Source organism: Oratosquilla oratoria, chromosome 29 (assembly GCF_046742065.1).
Source record: "Oratosquilla oratoria isolate Oo_2021 chromosome 29, ASM4674206v1, whole genome shotgun sequence".
NCBI classification, from domain to species: domain Eukaryota; kingdom Metazoa; phylum Arthropoda; class Malacostraca; order Stomatopoda; family Squillidae; genus Oratosquilla; species Oratosquilla oratoria.
Window position 1 is genome coordinate 20,577,313 of NC_134805.1, and position 22,073 is coordinate 20,599,385.

At 40.3% G+C, this 22,073-nt stretch overlaps 1 protein-coding gene across 1 annotated transcript in view; it reads left to right on the forward strand.

Annotated features, from left to right (window-relative positions):
* The first annotated feature begins 206 nt into the window (after positions 1 to 206).
* The window catches only part of swm (Zinc finger protein swm), a 43,065-nt gene continuing 21,198 nt past the window's right edge, over positions 207 to 22,073 (forward strand). The window contains exons 1-6 of the mRNA XM_076212260.1: positions 207 to 386; positions 512 to 675; positions 5,930 to 6,048; positions 9,041 to 9,354; positions 9,750 to 9,922; positions 16,748 to 16,929. Coding sequence (XP_076068375.1) covers positions 617 to 675; positions 5,930 to 6,048; positions 9,041 to 9,354; positions 9,750 to 9,922; positions 16,748 to 16,929 — 847 coding nt within the window. The 5' untranslated portion in view covers positions 207 to 386; positions 512 to 616. The remainder of the gene's footprint in view (positions 387 to 511; positions 676 to 5,929; positions 6,049 to 9,040; positions 9,355 to 9,749; positions 9,923 to 16,747; positions 16,930 to 22,073) is intronic.

Here is a 22,073-nt window from a genome sequence, read left to right on the forward strand (position 1 = left end):
CGTACGCCACTACAGGACACGTTCTTTATGAAAAAAAATGCTTTATAGTTGGTTTTACACGTTTCTTTTGAATATTCCTCTAAATGAGTGACAATGAACATATTATAAACAAAATACATTAGTGTTTGGCACTGCAAGTCCCGACTGGGCTTTGCTACAAGTTCGCATGCCGTTTGGCATTTGTTTTGATCACGTGATCAGTCAGCTGGTGTCGTCCGTGGTACTGTTTGTAACTTTCTCCACAAGACTAGGCGTGTAGCCATTTTTTCTAATTAAAAACCGGCTGTACATGACTATTATTGTAATGTGAATCTATAACAGTGTAATAGAATTCTATTTTTGACAAATAAACTTATTATTGGTGCATATGAAGATGAATGTGTAAGGTACGGAACTAACTACTTTTACTGCGAGTCTGTGAGATCTTTGATCAACGGCGACTCGGTGTTTGCTTATTTTCTGTGGCCTCGTTTCAGACTTTGTAACCCAATCTTTACTTACGTACACGCAGTACAATTTTGCGTGGTTCAGATCTTCAGAGTGGCCACTGCAAGAAGGTGTTGTTGGGCAAAGTCTGTTGTGATAATTTCAAGAGGACTGCAGTGAACATACGACAATGATTATTGAAAATCCAGAAGCATTCAAAACGTGGCTCACAGCCTACCTGGAGCCTATGTAAGTATTATTTTTGTTGTAGTTTCGTGTTACTGAACGCATCATTTGAGATTCAGCATACAATATGGTAGATGCACTAAATTAACAAAATGGTCACACATAGGGAGTGGACGTCGTGGGGGGAAATTTCTAAATTAGGACCATGCAACAACAGGAGTAAAGTTTCGAAATTATTAATGTGGAAACTGGTGTTATGGATGAAACAATATATTATTGTATTGAATTTGTGCATTTGAAGTGGAACATTCCTTCAGTTGCTGATTTATTTATATGGTATAATAGCATGATTTGGCACCATAGACATGATAGTGTTTCCTACCAACAGAGTACCAAAAAGGAGAATAATAAGCTCTCGTAGCCCATGTAGAATATTAGTAGTTGTGGAGTGTGCATACCAACTTCTAAATACCCACATTGTCAGTAGTTGAGCACCAATACAATTTAGTTTTGAAATTGTATGTCTTAAACTTTTGATGTGTTAAATGGTGCGACTGGTTTTTGCAGTTCACCTCGTAGGCTTCCCAGATAATAACAAAAGGAAATTGAATTAATCCATAGTAATTTATTCAGTTGTGATACTTGGATTAGTTTTTAATATATTCAAAACAAGAAAGTGACCAACAATAGATGCTTGGTTGTAGTGTGTTGTAAAAAAAGATAGTAAAGTTACTTGTTTTCAAAATTTCAATCCCCTAACCACTATTAAGAACTGCATTCCTGTAGAGCGAATACCTAGTCTCCAGACTGGGTATAATAGCTATATCCACTTCACCTATATTTCATACACCATTTCACGTGACTTTGGGAGCAAACAACCAGCAGCTGCAACCCTCATGCACGCAAACAACACAACATACACTCTATAAAGGATTTGTGGGAAAACCCAGTTTTGGCTGTGGCATTCCTTGGGGAGACGGGACTGCTCGGACAGACAGTCTAGGGAACGACAACAACAACCCTCTAACATAGAAACAAGTCCGACACAAATACAACACAGCAGATCAAAGATTCTTCCCAGAGAGAATTACAGGAGGGCTCGGGGACCATTGCCAGCTGCTGTAGTGGTGTGGGTATACTACTCATTGAATCTTGAGGCAGCTATTATTTTTGTTGTTATTATTAGACTATTATTATTTTATTGGGTAAATTTTTAGAAGTGCACATCTACACGGTATAAGAATAGAAAATTAAATAATACTTTTGTAAATTATAATACACCAATGTAATATATGTTATTCTAGGTGGAAATTGATAATAGAAGAGGTTGCTAAATGCTATAAACCAACAAACGTAGACGCTTCGGTTGCTTGACATGCCGTCTTTACTTTGGTAGAGGTGGAGGCTGAAGGAATTAAAATATAACAAGTTTGTCTATTTTAACCAAACCTAACCTGCATTTAGTAATGCAGTGCCTGTAATTCTAGAGGTCATCAGGGTTGTCTCCAACCTACAAATCTTTCAATACAAAGAAGGTGTCTAAACGAGTCAAAGCGACTTGCAGTATAAATTTTAGCAACATTTTCTGATATTGATTTCTGCCAAGAAAGATATGTGTTACATTGTTATATTGTAATTTATAAAATTAATATTTAATTTTCTAATGCTATACTAATGCCTTGGTGGTTTAAAGAGTGTAATGAGGAATAGACATTTGGGAATGGATGCGAAGAGGAGACTGTATGAAGGAGTGATTGTGCCAACAGCACTGTATGGGGCAGAAACGTGGAACATAAGAGAAGAAGAGAGAAGGAGTTTGAATGTGTTTGAGATGAGGTGTCTGAGAAGTATGGTGGGGGTTACTAGGCTAGATAGAGTGAGAAATGAGGAGGTGAGGAGGAGAACAGGGGTGAAAAAGGATTTGGGAGATAGGGTCGATGAAAGAATATTAGGATGGTTTGGACACATGGAAAGAATGAGTGAAGAAAGACTAGTAAAAGAGGTATGGAAGGCAGATGTGGAGGGAGTGAACATGAAGGGACGTCCTAGGATGAGGTGGATGGATGGGGTGAAGGGGGCTTTGGGGAAGAGGGGAATGTCTGTTGAGGAAGGAAGGGAGAGGACGGAAGACAGAGGTGAGTGGAGAATGGTTGTATATGGATGATGTTGTGACTGCATGAGGAGGAATGGGCGGGGAAGTGGGGGGTGGGGTAGTATGTGTGAGTAAATTTTGACGCAGCCCGAAGGGATTTCTCCCCGTCCTCGCCTTATATGCAAAGGGGGACGGAGAGGGGGGGTCGCCGATTAAATGAAGCGGCCTCGCTGTGGATGTACTGTGTCTTGCGACACTGCTTCTGACCCAGGGCGGTGGGCAGGGTGCAGGGATGACCCGTCATCCAGGAGGTGCTCAGATGAGAGGAAGGGTGGGAGGGGTGTGGAGTGTATTTAGGGATGAAATGGGTGGGAGTGTTTTTGTGCCTTTCCCTTTTTGGCTACCTCCCTTGGAAGGGGGAAAAAGCCTTGGTATATGTATGTATGTATATTGCATAGATGAGGACTTCTAAAAAAGTACCTTAAAATAATTACATATTGCTTACTGAGTATCTTCATTAGGCTTGACTGAAAGGCTAGGAGACCAGGATTGGTTCATAGACAGCCACTGTATGCTGACCATGTCAATATTCCAAAAGGCTTCTTCTTCCTTCTTAGGAAGGTAGCCAGCCAAGGCATGCAGCATTCATTCCACAATGTTTCCCCCTTGTTTTAGCTCCTTGTGGATGAATAGCCATCCTTTCCCACTGTCTGGGCCAGAAGCAATGCAACAAGACACAGTACATCTACATCAGGGCCCAACAACATAAACTGTATTACTTGTACTACTTTATACAGCAACCCTCCCTGAACATCTCGTGGAGAAATTTCTATTTGTTCATAACCATTCTTCATATAAACCTATCTTTTGCCCTCTCACTTCCCTGCTCAACAGACATTCTCCTTATACCCAAGGCTCCCTTCAACCTATCCATCCCATTCTTGGGGGATAAGTATGAATTTTGTAGTTTTAGAGGGATCATTGTCAAGTGTAGTTGTTAAAGTGTATGGGAGGATGCTAAATAAGAGGATTAGGAGGGGATTTAGTAATTGGGGAAGAACAGTGTGGGTCTGGAAAATGGAGAGGGTGTGTAGATCAAGCTTTTGTAGCAAGACAAATTTGTGGAATTTTTAGCAAATTGTAAAGATGTGTTTGGGCTTTTATGGATTTGGAGGTATATATGCCAGTTGACAGAATGGGCTATTAATTCTGCAGAGGCCCACCATATATGCCTTTGTTTTGGTTTAGATCGACTCACCTCATCAATTATACAATGTTCTTAAATGAAGATCTGCAAATGTATGGTTTTTGTGATAGTGTTCTTGACATGTACACACTCCATTTTGTCACCCAACACAGTAATCCACATAAACCAGTGACAGAGAGATTAGGAAGGTTAGTGTTTTATGTTATTTTAGAAGTAAAGAATTATAATACAGCAATGTTATATAAATTTTTATTGGTGGAAATTATAAAAAAAAAATGCTAAAAGCAATATTATAATTGTGACAACTTGGACGTTGGCAAAATTTGAGACACCATGTTTATTTTTATTTGTTGTGGAAGATGAAATAACAAAAGTCTAATAAATTGGCCTAATCTAACCAAACCTCCTAATGGGTATGCATTTAGCATCCCTAGAGGTCATCAGGGTCATCGTAGGCATAGTTTTTTTTTTGTTTCATTCAAATTTGACCCTGAAGTTTGGTGGAAACCACATTTTTGCTCGTACCCTATCACCCCTACAATAAAGGGGAGGCAATGGGAAGGTGGATGATTAGGTGGGAAATCACAAATTAGAGCTGAACTTTGAAAGAAAAAATAAATGCTATGGAAAACCAAGCTTTGTGGAACTTAACCTAATCCACCAAACCTAACCTTACTTAACCAAGCCTTATGTAACCTAACCAAACCTTGCATAACTAACCCAGCCAAATTGGTCACTTATTTTAAGCGCTACTGTACTTGTCAAGAAGACTAATATTTTTTTTATTTGTTTAGGATTTATTTATTTTTATTTTATTGATTTTTTTTGCAAGAAAAAATATTGTCAACATACTTTAATTGATAAAATAAATAATTCGTTTTTTATGGATATATTGCTTAGTTGTGCACTTCTAAAATACCCAGATTTGGGGAGTTAATCCAATTGTTTGTGGATGACACTGCAGGTCAAGTGTAGCAGGGAATGTAGTTGAAATATGGAGTAAGGGAAGCATGTAAATGTGTAGGGGGTATGAAAAGAAAGGTATCTGGAGATAAACGCAGAAAAAGCGCAAGGGAGTGGTTGTGTCCACAACTCTGGGTCAGAGAATTTGAATTTGAAGGAGGCAGAAAGGTGGTGGATAGGGTTGACTAAAGAATGCCGAGATGTTTAGGCCTAAAGGAGGGGAGTGTCTGAAAAGACTGGAAGAGTGTGTTTATAATTCTGTTTTGCAAAGGAAATTGGGACAAAAGTGAATGTTGTAATTTTAGAGCACTCAAAATGTGTAGTTGGAAAGGCATGTCAAAGGGTGACACGAGAATTAGGAGAGAAACTGAGTAATTGGAGAGGTACAGTGTAGGTTTAGGGAAAAAAAGTGCGTGATATAATTTTTGTGGTGTGGCTGATTTGCGAGATGTTTTTAGCAAAGTTAAGGATGATTTTAGGGCCTTTATGGATTTAGAGAGGTATTACATATATATGGGACAAAGGGAAAACTTTAAAGGCTATTCAAAAGCTTTTACATGGGTAGACTCGTGTTTGGATTGAGAATTGTGAAAGTGGGGCTGTGTTATGTTGTTGTGGCTGTTCAATGTGTACTGATACATGGGTGGGGTGGTATGGGAGGTAAATGTAAGGGTTATGGGCAGAGGATTGTAAAAGATAATGAATGGATAGTGGTTGTAAGTGGATGAAGAAATAATGTGGCCTAAAGAGATGTTTTTGTTTACTTCACGAATTTCTTGAGTAGATGGAGGTGTGAGGGTCACTTTACAAGGAAGTGGTGGTGGTAAACTGACTCTGGGTGTCAGGCTGTGCTGTGCCTTGCTTCATTGCCTCTGACCAGAACCTTGTGGTGGGAGATAGGGATGACTATCGATAAGGTGTTAAGATGGGAGGGACAATGAATGAATTTTTGGATAGGTGTTGAGTGGGTATATGGTTTGACTCAGCCAACCCTTCCATATAAAGGGGAAAAGGTATTTTTGATATATATTATATACTGGGATTGTAATTTTCAGGTGTGATGCAGACCCAGAAGCTCTAGCCAAATACTGTTTGGCACTAGTACGGAAGGATAAACCACATAAGGAACTTCGTGAGGGAATGGTTGAGCAACTTGATGTCTTCTTACAGTCAAGTAAGTGTACAAAGTAGAGTGGAACCTCAGTATGCAAATACAGCTCCATTCAAAGTAGTATTAAAAAAATGCTCATGTATTAGCCCCTTGTATCTGAATTAAGGGAAATTGTTAAGGCTTGCTCCAGCCAGTGTTTGATGTGCTTTTGATTTTTTTTTTTTGTTTCAATTTGTTAATTATTTTTATGTGTGTGTATATGTATAGAGAAGGAAGGGTAGTGAATGGTGGGATAATGAAGTGAAGAAGGTAGTAGAAGAGAAGAAGCAAAGGTTCAGGAACCAATTCCAAAGTAGGATGAGAGAAAAATATGAGAGGTATAAAGAAAAAAGAGAAACAAAATAAAAGATAAAGGAGCCAAAAAGGAGAGCAGATATGAAATGGGGGATTAGTATGACAGAAAATTTTGAAATCCATAAAAAGATGTTTTGGAAGGAAATCAAGAGAGGAAGGGGAGAAGAGTCAAGTAGAGAAGAAAAGGTAAAATGTGTGGATGGGCAGATCTTGACAGAAGAGGATGCAGTTAGGGGAAGATGGGCAGATTATTCTGGAGAGCTGTTGAATGTGGAGGATAGGGAGGGATTGGTGATAGCAGTGGTAGGTGCTAATAAAATGACGGTGATAGGAGAGGAAAATTATTACTTTTTTATTATTGTAATTAGGCAGCTACTATTACAGTACAAGGACATAATACATGTAGATACTCTGGAAAGTATTAATCCAGGTTACATTATTTCTAATAGGAAAATTTATTCAGTATATGCAATTGTCAAAATATCCCACAGAAACCAATTTAGTTTGTATGATAAGGTTCCACTGTATACTTTTGCATTTCATGGCATATTCACTGGTTGACGAGATAAACACCATATGAGGACGGAGCCTTTATTTGTACGACGTTTCGCTTATTACAGCTTTTTCAAGTACAAGTTGAGATACAAATGCTTGAGATTAAATAAGGGGAAAGGAGGGAACGGGGAGAGAAAAGGGGGGGGGAAGGAAGAGGAGGAGGAGGAGGAGGGTGGGGGGATTGGACACTGGGAAAGGATGAGAATGCTGGCCCAAACGTCCGTGGACGAAATGTCCACAAAGGGTGGTTTAAATATTTAATATTTTGCTGGCCATGGGTATTAGGGGAATAATGTGAGGAGATATGTTAAACATGCCCCTGTTTTGTTCAATAGTGTTCGTTCCTTGAATGATTGCTGCTTCTAAACACTTCCTGCGGATTTTGTCTGGTTCCCGTATCAGCAGCTCTGCATTCTTCCAGTCCATAAGATGGTTTTCCTTGTTTCTATGTGTCACACATGCATTGGTGGTGACATCATGCCTGACGTCGTAACGGTGTTCACGTATTCGTGTATTCAGGTCGCGTGACGTTTCTCCGATGTAAACTTTATCACATCCTGAACACGGAATACGATAAACACCGGCTTTGGTGCCCGGTGTCTGGTTGTTGTGTGTTTCCGTCTTCGTGATGTCTTTTATTGTTCTGCTTGTCTGGCACACTATTTCCAAGTTGGTGGTTCTTAAAAGACGTGTCAGGTTGGTGGTAACGTCGCCAGTTGGCAACACGAGATGTCTAGTTGTGCTGTCCTGCTGCTTACGGCTTTCCCGAATCTTAGCGGCCTGCTGTTTGCAATTATCTAAAAGAAATTCTGGAAATTTTAGTGTTAAAAAGGTCTCTTTAATAAACCTGCACTCTTCTTCTAAGTATTTTGCACTACATATCCTAAATACCCTAAGGACATAATACGCTTGCAGACGGCCTTAAACGAAGTGGAGCCCACCATTCAGTTTTCCCTAGAGGAAGAAATCCACGATTCTCTTCCTTTCCTGGACACACACATCTTTAAGTACGGTAACCAACTTGAATTCAAAGTGTATAGAAAGCCCACCAACAAAAATTATTTAATTCATTTCTACTCCTACCATGATATAAGGACCAAGAGAGGAGTAGTAATAGGTTTTTTCCTTAGGGCATTTAGGATATGTAGTGCAAAATACTTAGAAGAAGAGTGCAGGTTTATTAAAGAGCCCTTTTTAACACTAAAATTTCCAGAATTTCTTTTAGATAATTGCAAACAGCAGGCCGCTAAGATTCGGGAAAGCCGTAGGCAGCAGGACAGCACAACTAATCTCGTGTTGCCAACCGGCGACGTTGCCACCAACCTGACACGTCTTTTAAGAACCACCAACTTGGAAATAGTGTGCCAGACAAGCAGAACAATAAAAGACATCACGAAGACGGAAACACACAACAACCAGACACCGGGCACCAAAGCCGGTGTTTATCGTATTCCGTGTTCAGGATGTGATAAAGTTTACATCGGAGAAACGTCACGCGACCTGAATACACGAATACGTGAACACCGTTACGACGTCAGGCATGATGTCACCACCAATGCATGTGTGACACATAGAAACAAGGAAAACCATCTTATGGACTGGAAGAATGCAGAGCTGCTGATACGGGAACCAGACAAAATCCGCAGGAAGTGTTTAGAAGCAGCAATCATTCAAGGAACGAACACTATTGAACAAAACAGGGGCATGTTTAACATATCTCCTCACATTATTCCCCTAATACCCATGGCCAGCAAAATATTAAATATTTAAACCACCCTTTGTGGACATTTCGTCCACGGACGTTTGGGCCAGCATTCTCATCCTTTCCCAGTGTCCAATCCCCCCACCCTCCTCCTCCTCCTCTTCCTTCCCCCCCCTTTTCTCTCCCCGTTCCCTCCTTTCCCCTTATTTAATCTCAAGCATTTGTATCTCAACTTGTACTTGAAAAAGCTGTAATAAGCGAAACGTCGTACAAATAAAGGCTCCGTCCTCATATGGTGTTTATCTCGTCAATCTTGTCGGCAAACTGCCACTTTTAAGCATATTCACTGGTATCTCGTATTATGTTTTATTAATGACTGATATAGAATAGTGATTATAATTTTGAAATTGTGGAACTAATAATTGCTTTACAACTTTATTGCAGACACACGGTCCTTTGTGGAAAGGTTATTTCAAGTCATAGAAAATAGAGATTATTTACCTAAGACCACAACTCCTACAGCATCCAGTAGTCACTCACCAGATTCTACCACAGCCACTACTGCCACAGCACCTCCACCCAGTACACAGCCTCCCCCACCACCACCCCCTCCAACAACAGCTTTACCTCCTCCACCTCCTGAAACAACACCACCTCTCCTCCAAGTTGCCGCCCCTCTTCCTGCCACCAATACAACTGTGCCTGTTCGCAAGGAGGATGTTACCACATCTTCACAGAAACCAAAACGTTTAGAACCGGTAAGTTTTTTCTTCTTCATGGATAGGTGTCAGTAACAAGAGTGATAGGCTGTAAGCCACATTTTATGGAATATATATTATTTGTAGTATATATCCTGTGTCCCCTTGCCACCTTCCACTCATATACTATTTAAATACCAACAAGCTTTCTCCATGAGGGAGTTAGCCATCCAAGGCATGCATCCACCCCCATCCAGCTCACCCCCTCTTGTCACCTATTTCCCTTTCAAATGTGCTGTATGACTTGTGTGTAAGAGCATCACTAAATTCCTTAAAGTGTTGATTGTATGTAACTACACAGCCTGTAACCTGCTGCTATGACATTATACAAATAAATGCCTTTTTTATATATATAAATCCTGGAATTAAGTTGTTTATTGCTCATTTCTTAACAGGAACGTGACCGAGATGAGAGAAGAGGCAGAAGGAGATCTCACAGTCCAAGAGGAAGAACGCGGTCAAGGTCCCGCAGCAGAGAGAGGGACAGATCCCGTAGATCCCGGTCAAGGGGCAGATCAGGGCGGAGCAAGTACGAGGATAGAAGAAGAAGATCACCTGCAGGCAAAAGGTAGGCTTGCATCACTGGTTGATGTACATTGGCTGAAATTAGGGACACTTGTCAGGGAAATCTTCTGGTGTTTGCCTTATTTATGGCAGTCATCAGATATTTCAATAATTTTTTAGTTTCAGAATTAATTTTTTCATTACTTTGATGAACAGTATTTTTTTCATTGGAGGGTTCAGTGATGCAAGCCAGTCCTTTAGTTGTGTGTCCATCTAATGGCATCATAAAAGTCTTACTGAAAAGATGCTGTTCTACTTGATTAATCCATTGGTGAAATTACTAACTTTTTTCAACAACTTTCAACATACATTGTCAAAGGTGGGACCAATAGCTAGTACTTGCACATGATAGTCCAGCAAGATGAACATCAGGGAGACTTATTTCACTGCTGCCCGTCTTCAGAATCCATTAACATCTTTACCTCCACACTTGGTATCTGGACTGGACCCAAGATATCTCTCTTGATTTAACCACTTCCATACGGTGACGCCTACGTAGGCGTCATGAGGAGCAAGTGGGTACACAATGATGCCGACGTCGGCGTCTTGATTATATTTATTGTAGTCATACCTACGTAACCTCCATTCTCTCTAAACTGGCTTCATCATATTTTCTATGGTTATCAAAATTCACAGGTGAAGGAGAACGAACGATTGAACACTGACTATTTTTTATAATGCGATTATTATGACGCAACATCGCACGTCGGGCAGCTAATGCTGCCAGACGTGCGATGTGCCCCGGAGTGAAGAGGTTAAGCTGTGTTTCCTCAAGTTTTTCACACAAGAAGAGATGACGTCCAGCACCTGCTCCTGTCCCCTTGTTACTTCAAGTTGGTGATATAGTGACAGTCCCACAACGCAGGCATTTGTCCCAAGTCTTCTCCCTGGGAGACCATGGGAGAACTGGAGGGCATTTGCCAGCATTTGTGGGGTTCCAGGTTTTCAGTCAGTGAAACTAGTAATAAATTATTATTTCCAATGGTCACTATTGAAGAAATTCAGAACATTACAAACAAGCTAGTAGAGCTGCACATGTATATTGTCTAACTATATATATACCAAAGACTTTTTTTTTTCCCTTATAAGGGAGGTACCCAAGTCAAAAGGCTCATACCCACACCCACCCATTCCACTCCTATCCCTTGTCCTTTCTTCCCTCTCATCTTAGCTTCTCATGGATGACAGATCATCCCTCTATCCTGTCCACTGCCCTGGGTGCAACAAGACAGCACATCCACAGCAAGGCCATTTCACTTTCATATACCAAAGGCTTTTTTCCTCCTTATAAGGGAGGTAGCCAAAAAACAAAGGCTTAAAAAAACATTCCCACCCGCTTCACTTATTTGCACCCCCTCCCCCCCCCCAAAAAAAAAAATGTCCACTCATGCAAAAAAGGAGAAGACGGGGAGAAATTCCTTTGGGCTGCATGGAAATATATTTCACATATACCCACTCCCTACTCCCCCCCCCTCCCCTGCCCCCCTCCCATCTTTGCATCACAGTATCATCTATATACAGCCATTCTCCACTCACTCCTGTCTCCTGCCTTCCACCTTCCTTGCTCAAAAGACATTCCGCGCTGAATGGCCTACCGGCTCCGGCGCTCGGCCTTTAAGCCAAAAATTTCATAAATCAATCAATCAAAAGACATTCCCCTTTTGCTCAAAGCCCCTTTCTACCCCACCATCCATTTCATCCTTGGTCATCCCCTCAAGTTCACTCCATCCACCTCTGCTTTCCACACCTCTTTTATTTGATTTATTTCTTTAATTTTTATTTTTTATTTTTTTTCTCCATAAGTTATCCTTGGATTCTGTGAACTGGTTTGATCACATTTTCTGTGTTTATTATTACTCAGAGTAAAAGAGAATGAGTAATACAGCACTGATTTTATATTTTATAATGCGAGTAGTGTGATGCATGGTACATATGGCAGCTGATGCTGCGTGCGAGACTTGACTTGTACTGAAGTGGTTAAATTACAAGTCTGCTCCATACAGTGCCATCAGCATAATCACCCCATCATATAATCTCCTCTTTGCATCCATTCCTAATTACCTATTTCTTATGACCCTTTTTAATTTCCCAAGGTATTTATTTGCTTCTCTCAATCTACAATTTACTTCCACCTCAACTCCTCCCTTTCCTGACTTATGCAATCCCAAATATCTAAAACTACCCACTTCCCCCAGCCTCTGTCCCTTAACCTCTTCACTCCGGGGCACATCGGCCGACGTGCGATGTTGCGTCATAATAATCACATTATAAGAAATAAAGTCACTGCTCAATCGCTCGTTCTCTTTCACCCGTGAATTTTGATAACCATAGAAAATATGATGGAGCCAGTTTAGAGAGAATGAGGGTCACGCAGGTACGATTACAATAAATATAATCAAGACGCTGACGTCGGCATCATCGCATACCCACTTGCTCCTCATGACGCCTATGTAGGCGTCACCGTATGGAAGTGGTTAAGACTTACCTCCAACTTGCTGCCATCCTCTCTCCTTTTACATCTTGCCATCTTACTTTTACCCACATTTACCTCCAACTTTCTCCTATTGCATACCTTCCCAAACTCTATCACAAACTCCCTTAATCCCCCCTCTGACCCTGCCAGAAGTGCAGTGTCATCAGCAAACAACAACTGGCTCACCATCCACTTTTCTCCATTTTCTTTAATCATCTTCAGTCCCCTGCCCATTACCCTTGCATTTACCCCCCACACCACCCCATCCATGTACACAATGAACAGCCATGGCAACATGACACATCCCTGATACAGCCCCACTTTTACCTCAAAATAATCACTCTCTCCATTTCCAATTCTAACATTCTCTATTGCTCTTGTAAAAATTCTTAGCTGCCCTTAACAGCTTTCCCCCAATCTCATATTTCTACAACACTCCCTACAATGCCTTCCTGTCTACCCTGTCATAAGCCTTTTCCAGATCCATATAGGCCTAAAAAACATTCTTACCTTTTCCAGATCCATATAGGCCTAAAAAACATTATTACCTTTTCCTAAAGATTTCTGACACATCTGCCTTACCACAAAAATCTGATCAATGGAACCCCTACCTTTGCTAAGCTTACACTTCCTCACCAATTACTCCCTCTGTTCCTCTCCCAATACTCTCAAACAAAACCCTCCCATATACCTTCTCAACTACACTCAGCAAATTGATCCTCCTAAAACTACTAGTCACATTTGTCCCCTTTTCCCTTGTAAAGCACAACTATGCAGGCACTCCTGCCATTTCTTTGGCAATATACCCTCCCTTAGACACACATTAAATGACCTCATTAGTCAGTCCACAATTACTGTACCTCCCTTTTTCAGACACTGCATGACATCCATTCAATCCTGGTGCCTTACCTGTTCTTGTCATTTTCAAAACTATTTGTACCTCATCTTTTAGATACTTGGGTGCAAGTGTAGCAGGAAAAGGTGGAGTGAAGGTGGAGGTAGAATGTAGATTGAGAGAAGCGAGTAAATGCCTTGGTGGATTAAAGAGTGTAATGAGGAATAGACATTTAGGAATGGATGCGAAGAGGAGACTGTATGAAGGAGTGATTGTGCCAACAGCACTGTATGGGGCAGAAACGTGGAACATAAGAGAAGAAGAGAGAAGGAGTTTGAATGTGTTTGAGATGAGGTGTCTGAGAAGTATGGTGGGGGTTACTAGGCTGGATAGAGTGAGAAATGAGGAGGTGAGGAGGAGAACAGGGGTGAAAAAGGAGCTGGGAGATAGGGTTGATGAAAGAATATTAGGATGGTTTGGACACATGGAAAGAATGAGTGAAGAAAGACTAGTAAAGGAGGTATGGAAGGCAGATGTGGAGGGAGTGAACATGAGGGGACGTCCTAGGATGAGATGGATGGATGGGGTGAAGGGGGCTTTGGGGAAGAGGGGAATGTCTGTTGAGGAAGGAAGGGAGAGGACGGAAGACAGAGGTAAGTGGAGAATGGTTGTATATGGATGATGTTGTGATTGCATGAGGAGGAATGGGCGGGGGGGTGAGGTAGTATGTGTGAGCAAATTTTGACGCAGCCCGAAGGGATTTCTCCCCGTCCTCTCCTTATATGCAAGGGGGGTCGCCGATTAAATGAAGCGGCCTTGCTGTGGATGTGCTGTGTCTTGCGACACTGCTTCTGACCCAGGGCGGTGGGCAAGGTGCAGGGATGACCCGTCATCCAGGAGGTGCTCAGATGAGAGGGAGGGTGGGAGGGGTGTGGAGTGTATTTAGGGATGAAATGGGTGGGAGTGTTTTTATGCCTTTCCCTTTTTGGCTACCTCCCTTGAAAGGGGGAAAAAGCCTTGGTATATGTATGTATGTATCTTTTCTTATTTCTCCACAGTTTTCCTCGCCCATCATTGTCATTTTCTTAGCACCTCCCACATCTACCACCTATCCCTCCCGATCCTCTAAGTTCAACAGGTGTAAAACATTCTTCCCCTTACTTGTCTTCCATTAACATCTATCCATCTGCCCTTTTACCATTTCTTCTCTGCTTGACCCACCTTCCCTTCCTCTCATGATTTCTTTTCAAAACATCTCATTATTACTTCTAAATTTGTCCATCATACTCCGCCACCATTTTACATCTGCTCTCCTTTATGCCTCCTTTATCTTATGTTTTGCTTCTTTTCAACTCCAAACATTCAGTAGAGAGACCTGAATGCTTACCAAACCCATATGGCTACACACACACTCAGCATACCATATGATAATACTGTGATATTTGTTGCCTTGAGTTTCACCTACTGGAAACCTGCATACCAAGGTGGATGGCAGCAATTCAGAGGACCTCTCCTAGGGGGGTCACACCCGTGCAGCTTAAACTGAGTTACAACTGTTCAGTTATAACTGAACAGTTGTAACTGTCAGTTTAAACTGCATGGGTTTGACCGGCCCTAGGTCTCCCTGGGAAGAGATTTAATGGTTTTATGTGTTGCATTCTTTTTGGCTACCTCCCTTGTAAGGGGGGAAAAAGCCTTTGGTATATGTATGTGTGTTGCATTAGTGTGGGACAGTTTCACTTATCACTGTCTTGTATTAGGAGGAAAGGGAGCTGTCACCAGTTGTCAGTTCTTATCTGAAAAAGTGGAGATACAGTTGAAATTTATAGAAATTTTGGTTCTGATCAGTGTCATCCCTTTGGAGTTTGACCTCTAGATGGAAGTTAGGGCATATGTGTTTTGGAAGTTGGCAGCAGTGATACGAATCCTTGACACACATATTGTAGGACCCATCATTGGTCCCTCAGTAGGCCAAAGTTGAAAATAATCCTGGACCTTCTCAACCTAAATATGCTAAACTTGAGCAAATTCACCCACAAGTCAATTTCCCAACATGGTCAACAAGTAATTCTCAGCCATCTTGATGTGCTCACCCATGCTCCATCCAGAAAGAATGTGGTAAATAATTTATAAACTCCACTGTGACTACTTCTCAACAAAGATCACCCTGGAGTTTGCAGAAAAAAAAACAACAACACTTTTATTATTATATTACAAAGCAAAATTGCCAGAATACATTAAGAAATAAGAAAGGATTTAGAAAACTTCATTGTAACACAGTTCTCATTTATAGATAAAGCACAGAAATGCTGAAAGCAAGTAAGAAATATATCCCTGGAAGCTGTATGGAAAAATCCAATCCAAATATCTGTGACTGTTTCCCTTAAGATAAATAGAGACAGAGAGAATGAAACAATATGAAAGGGAAGAAAAAAACTATCAGAATAGGAAAAAAGAGCAACTAAAAGACATCACTAAACAAATAGGAAAGAAAAAAAGGTAGAGGGTGGTCTGAATATAGGCACTGTCATACAAGTAATCACACACACACACACACACTCACTCACTCACTCACTCACTCACTCACTCACTCACTCACTCACTCACATTCACATTCACATTCATGAGTTTAAAAGCAAACTAGACACTGCGAGATACAATGGCGGGACACCACGAGCATAGCTCCCCTTCCCGCAAAATACAACTAGGTAAACACACACATACACACACACACACACACACACACACACACACACACACACACACACACACACACACACACACACACACACATACACATTCAGGAGTTTAAAAGCAAACTAGACACTGCGAGATACAATGGCGGGACACCACGAGCATAGCTCCCCTTCCCGCAAAATACAACTAGGTAAACACACACACACACACACACACACACACACACACACACACACACACACACACACACACACACACTCACTCACTCACTCACTCACTCACTCACTCACTCACTCACTCACTCACACACACACACACACACACACACACACACACACACACACACACACACACACACACACACACACAAATGTGAATCAAACTGGCAACAGACATCAGTTGTTCCGAATGCAACCACCACATGGAAAGTGCACAACATCTTTATTTAGTGGCTTCACTGGGTGCGTGATGAATGGGCTGAACTATAGCTGATAACAGGAACAAAATTATCAGGATTGTCAAAAATTTCAGAAGTACATTATTTTGATGAGCTATGAATTCTACTCAAAGATATATCCCAGACATTATTTGTGTAACATTACTGTAGTATGTTATGAAAACTATAACCTATGTTTTGCTGGGGTCATGAATTTTGTTACAAAATGCCACAATTTCTGTGGAAGTGAAATGTCTGAAACATAATATCAAGTACTTCCTGTTATATTTATTGACTTGTATACTTAGGATTGGGAATAATGTGTTAATTATAGGTTTATATAATAAGTTTTTGTGATATAATGTCAAAATACCACTTTATTCCATAGGTACAGAAGATCAAGAACGCGTTCAAGATCCCGAAGCCCTCGGCGATCAAGAACGCCTCGTAGGTCTCGATCAAGGGACCATAGATCACGTTCAATTAATCGATCCCTGTCCCCTCATAGAGGACATAGTGGAAGACCACCACACAGCCCTCTAAGGAGGCCACCATCATCTCCACCTAAAGGTTAGTATATAAGTAATATTTACATGTCCATAATTCAAACCATTGGTCGAAGTTAGAGAAAGAATACTTGCACTCTTACACACATCTACACACACACACACACACACACACACACACACACACACACACACACACACACACACACACACACACACACTTTCAACGAACGGACGGCTTGAAGAACGTTCCGAAGAAAAGTGCCGATTGTGGATCCCAACGCAAAGAGAAGTACCTTTTTGTATTTGCAGGGTGGGGGGAAATTGCTCGTGAGGCAGTAGGTAAGTAGGAAAAGAGGAGAAGGGGAGGGATTGCTGGGGAAATGGAAGGAAATGAGGATGTGGAGGACTTGGCCCAGGCAGACGGGCGTAAGGTCAACATGAAACGACCACCGGACCAGCTCAGTGATGACGAAATGGCAAATAAAAATGTAAAGATTAGAAGTATAGAGAGGAGCAATACAGTAGAAAGTGACGAGAATATGTTCCAGGGATTTAAAGAGGGTGGGGGGGACTGATAAGACTAGAGGAGAGAGTTGATAAGGTGATCGAGGACTTGGAACGTAAGTTAGGTAATGTAGACTCCATTTTCCAGAGAATTGAAAGGTTGGAACAACTAGAGAAGGCTAACAGAAACTTAACTGAAGAAGTAGAGGACCTAAAAAGACAGTTAGGAAATGTAAAGGAGGAGAATGAGAAATTGAAGAAGAATAGTAATGAAAACAGTGAGAAAATAGCTACAGAAGCTAAAAATTGGAGAATAACTCAAGAAGGGAATAAGGTTTCATTCACTGACATAGTCAAACAGCAATTGAAAGAACATAATGAAGACTCAGTTATTAAAGTGATGAGACAGAAGGAGAATATAGTAAGAGAATTAGCTGACAAAAAGAAATGTATAATTATATTAGGAATGGAAGAGAAACATAACCCAGATAGAACCGCAAGAATCAAGGAGGAAAATGAAAGGGTAAGCAGTTTATTAAAATTAGTCCAGGAAGATGAACCAGAAATTATAAAGGAAATTGAGGAAAAATTCAGACTCGGAAAATATAGTACAGATAAGACCAGACCAATTAAGATTAAATTCAGGTCACAAACAACGGCAGAGAAAATTCTATCCAAGACAGGGAAACTAGCAACAAATGATCAATATAAAAAGGTATGGATAAAAAGAGAAATGAATAAGGAGGAAAGAGAGGCAGAAAAGCAGAAAAGAATTGAAGCTAAGGCAAAAAACGAGGAAAGAACGGAGTCAGAGAAAGAGAGATTCTATTGGAGAGTAGTGAACATGAAAATAAAGCAGTTCGACATACTAAAGAAAAACATAAGGGAAACAGAGAACACAATGGAAGTGGCAGAAAACTAAGAGTGTCTTACACAAATATAGATGGATTGATAACAGGATTGAATGAACTGAATGATTATTTGAAAGAAAAAGAACCGGACATAATGGGAATTGTAGAAACAAAATTAAAAGGCCCACTACCACCCAACAGTGTAGGACATGATACATACAATTATTGGATTAGAAACAGAGAGAAAAAACAAGGGGGTGGAGTTATGTTCCTGACTAAGAAGGATATAAACGTGAAAGGTGTCATATATGGAAAGAATACAGTAGAGATGATTATGATAGAAGTGGAAGACAGAGATAAGAAGAGCAGAAAATTTGTGATCAATTATGTGCCTCCGAAAACAGCCTCATGGGAGGAGAGTGAACATAAAAGTATGTTAGAGGACACAAAGATAGCATTAACTAAAATAATGGAAGACGGAGGAAGAATAGTTATGATGGGCGACTTTAATTGCAAAGAAATCTGCTGGGAAGAAATGACAGTAAAGAGTGGTGATGACTCATGGGGAAATGCTCTACTTGAGATGATTACTGACCATTCAATGACACAATGGATACAAGAGAACACTAGGTATAGAAATGAAGAAGAACCATCGAGGCTAGACTTAATCATTACATCTGAACCTAGAATAGTGGACAAGATTGAATATAAAACACCAATAGGTAAAAGTGACCACATATTGATTGAACTGGAACTTAATGAAGAAAAATATATGAAAAGAAATGAACAATATAGAAAAGGAAGAATGATGTATGAAAAAACAAACTTTGATAAAATAAGAGAATTCTTCCAACAAGAAAACTGGGAAGAAATATACAAAGAAGAAACATCAGTGGAAGAGAAATGGAATATTTTGACAAAAATTTACAAAGAAGGAGTGGAAAAGTATGTCCCAAGACAAAAACAAGAAAAAGAATATGTAAAATGCTGGTACAACAAAAGTTGTAGGGAGTTAAAAGACAAAAGAGACAAAGCCTGGACCGGATGGAAAAAAGACAGAAGACCTGAAAAATGGAAAATATATACTGGTTATAGAAATGAATATGTACAAAAGTGCAGAGAGGAAAAAAGAAAATATGAAAAAGATGTTATAGAAAAGTGTAAAGATCAACCAAAACTATTCTACAGATTTGTAAACAATAAACTGAAAAACAAACAAGACTTGGAGAAATTAAGACAAGGAGGAGTTGAATACACTGAGGAAATGGAAATGGCAGAAATTATGAACAAACATTTTAAATCAGTGTTTACAAGGGAAAATATACAACCTGAAGAGATTGAGTGGAAGGAAAAAGTCCCCCCTATGGAAGAAATAGAAGTAACAAAGAATGAAATATTGACACACTTGGGTAATTTTGATGTCAGAAAATCGCATGGGCCAGATGAAATAGCAAACTGGATTCTGAAAGAATGCAGGAATGAACTGGCAGACAAAATACATAGCATAATAAGCAGTTCCTTAAAAGAAGGAAAAGTTCCAGAAGATTGGAAAAAAGCAAATATAGTACCTATATATAAAGGAGGAAATAAAGAACCTACCAACTATAGACCAGTCTCTCTAACAAGTACAATAGCAAAAATATGTGAAAGAATTATCAAAAGTAGATGGGTAAAATACTTGGAAAAAAACAACGTACTAAATCCAAGGCAATTTGGATTCAGACAAGGACGATCATGCGTCACCAATTTAATATGTTTCTATTCAAGGCTAATAGATATAATACAAGAAAGAGATGGATGGGCTGATTGTGCATTTCTAGACCTAAAAAAAGCTTTTGACAAAGTACCACATAAGAAGTTGCTTAAGAAATTAGAATATGAAGGAGGAATACAAGGTAAATTGCTAAATTGGATGGAAGACTTTTTGCAAGAAAGAAAAATGAGAGTAGTGATAAGAGATCAGCACTCAAAATGGAATGAAGTAATAAGCGGTGTCCCGCAGGGAACAGTTCTGGCCCCAATAATGTTTGCTATATATATTAATGATATGGATGAAGGAATTGAAAGCTATATGAGCTTCTTTGCAGATGATGCAAAATTACTGAAAAGAGTGAAAACTGAAGAAGATTGTGAATCACTACAGAGAGATCTAAATAAAGTACAAGAATGGAGTAGGAAGTGGGAGATGGAGTTCAATACAAAAAAGTGTAGTATAATGGAATTTGGAAAAAGCAAAAACAGAATAACAGGATCATATAATTTGGGAGAAGAAGGAATAAAAAGAGTAGAAAATGAGAGGGACCTGGGAGTCATTGTTATGAATAATATGTCACCTGAGAAACATATAAATAAGATTTTTGGAGAAACTTATAATTTAATAAGAACAATCAAAGTGGCATTTACATACCTGGATGAAGAAATGGTGAGGAAAATCCTAATCACCCTGATAAGACCAAGATTGGAATATGCAGCAACGATATGGTCACCAAGTACAAAAAAATGTATAAAAAAACTTGAAAGAATACAAAGAGCAATTACAAAACTGGCACCAACACTCTCAAAACTATCATATGAAGAGAGACTACAAAAACTTAAACTACAGACACTAGAGCAAAGAAGAGAGAGAGGAGATTTGATAGCTATTTACAGAATCATGAAAGGCATAGAAATTACTGATAGAGAGAATCTGATAAAATGGGATGACAGAAATACAAGAGGACACGGAAAGAAAATAAAAAAAGACAACTATAGAAGAGATTTGAAAAAGAACAGCTTTCCTCACAGAGCAATAGACAGTTGGAACAAGTTAGATGAGAAAGTGGTGTGTGCAAAAACAATACATGAATTTAAAAATAGTTTAGATAAAATGAGATATGAAGACGGGACCCCACGAGCATAGCTCCCTTTCCGTAAAATACAACTAGGTAAATACAACTAGGTAAATACACACACACACACACATACACATCCATGCACCCACACATCCACGCACTTACACATCCACATCCATGCACACACACACACACACACACACACACACACACATACACATGTACACACACAAACATGTGAAGGCATCACAAGGTCTTGGAAGCAATTTGAAAAGGACTGCAAATATCTCTCTCCTCTCTCTCCTCTCTCTCTCTCTCTCTCTCTCTCTATATATATATATATATATATATATATATATATATATATATATACATACATACATACATATACCAAGGCTTTTTCCCCCTTACAAGGGAGGTAGCCAAAAAGGGAAAGGCATAAAAACACTCCCACCCATTTCATCCCTACATACACTCCACACCCCTCCCACCCTCCCTCTCATCTGAGCACCTCCTGGATGACGGGTCATCCCTGCACCCTGTCCACCGCCCTGGGTCAGAAGCAGTGTCGCAAGACACAGCACATCCACAGCAAGGCCGCTTCATTTAATCGGCGACCCCCCCTCTCCGTCCCCCCTTGCATATAAGGAGAGGACGGGGAGAAATCCCTTCGGGCTGCGTCAAAATTTACTCACACATACTACCCCACCCCCCACCCCCCCGACCATTCCTCCTCATGCAATCACAACATCATCCATATACAACCATTCTCCACTCACCTCTGTCTTCCGTCCTCTCCCTTCCTTCCTCAACAGACATTCCCCTCTTCCCCAAAGCCCCCTTCACCCCATCCATCCACCTCATCCTAGGACGTCCCCTCATGTTCACTCCCTCCACATCTGCCTTCCATACCTCTTTTACTAGTCTTTCTTCACTCATTCTTTCCATGTGTCCAAACCATCCTAATATTCTTTCATCAACCCTATCTCCCAGCTCCTTTTTCACCCCTGTTCTCCTCC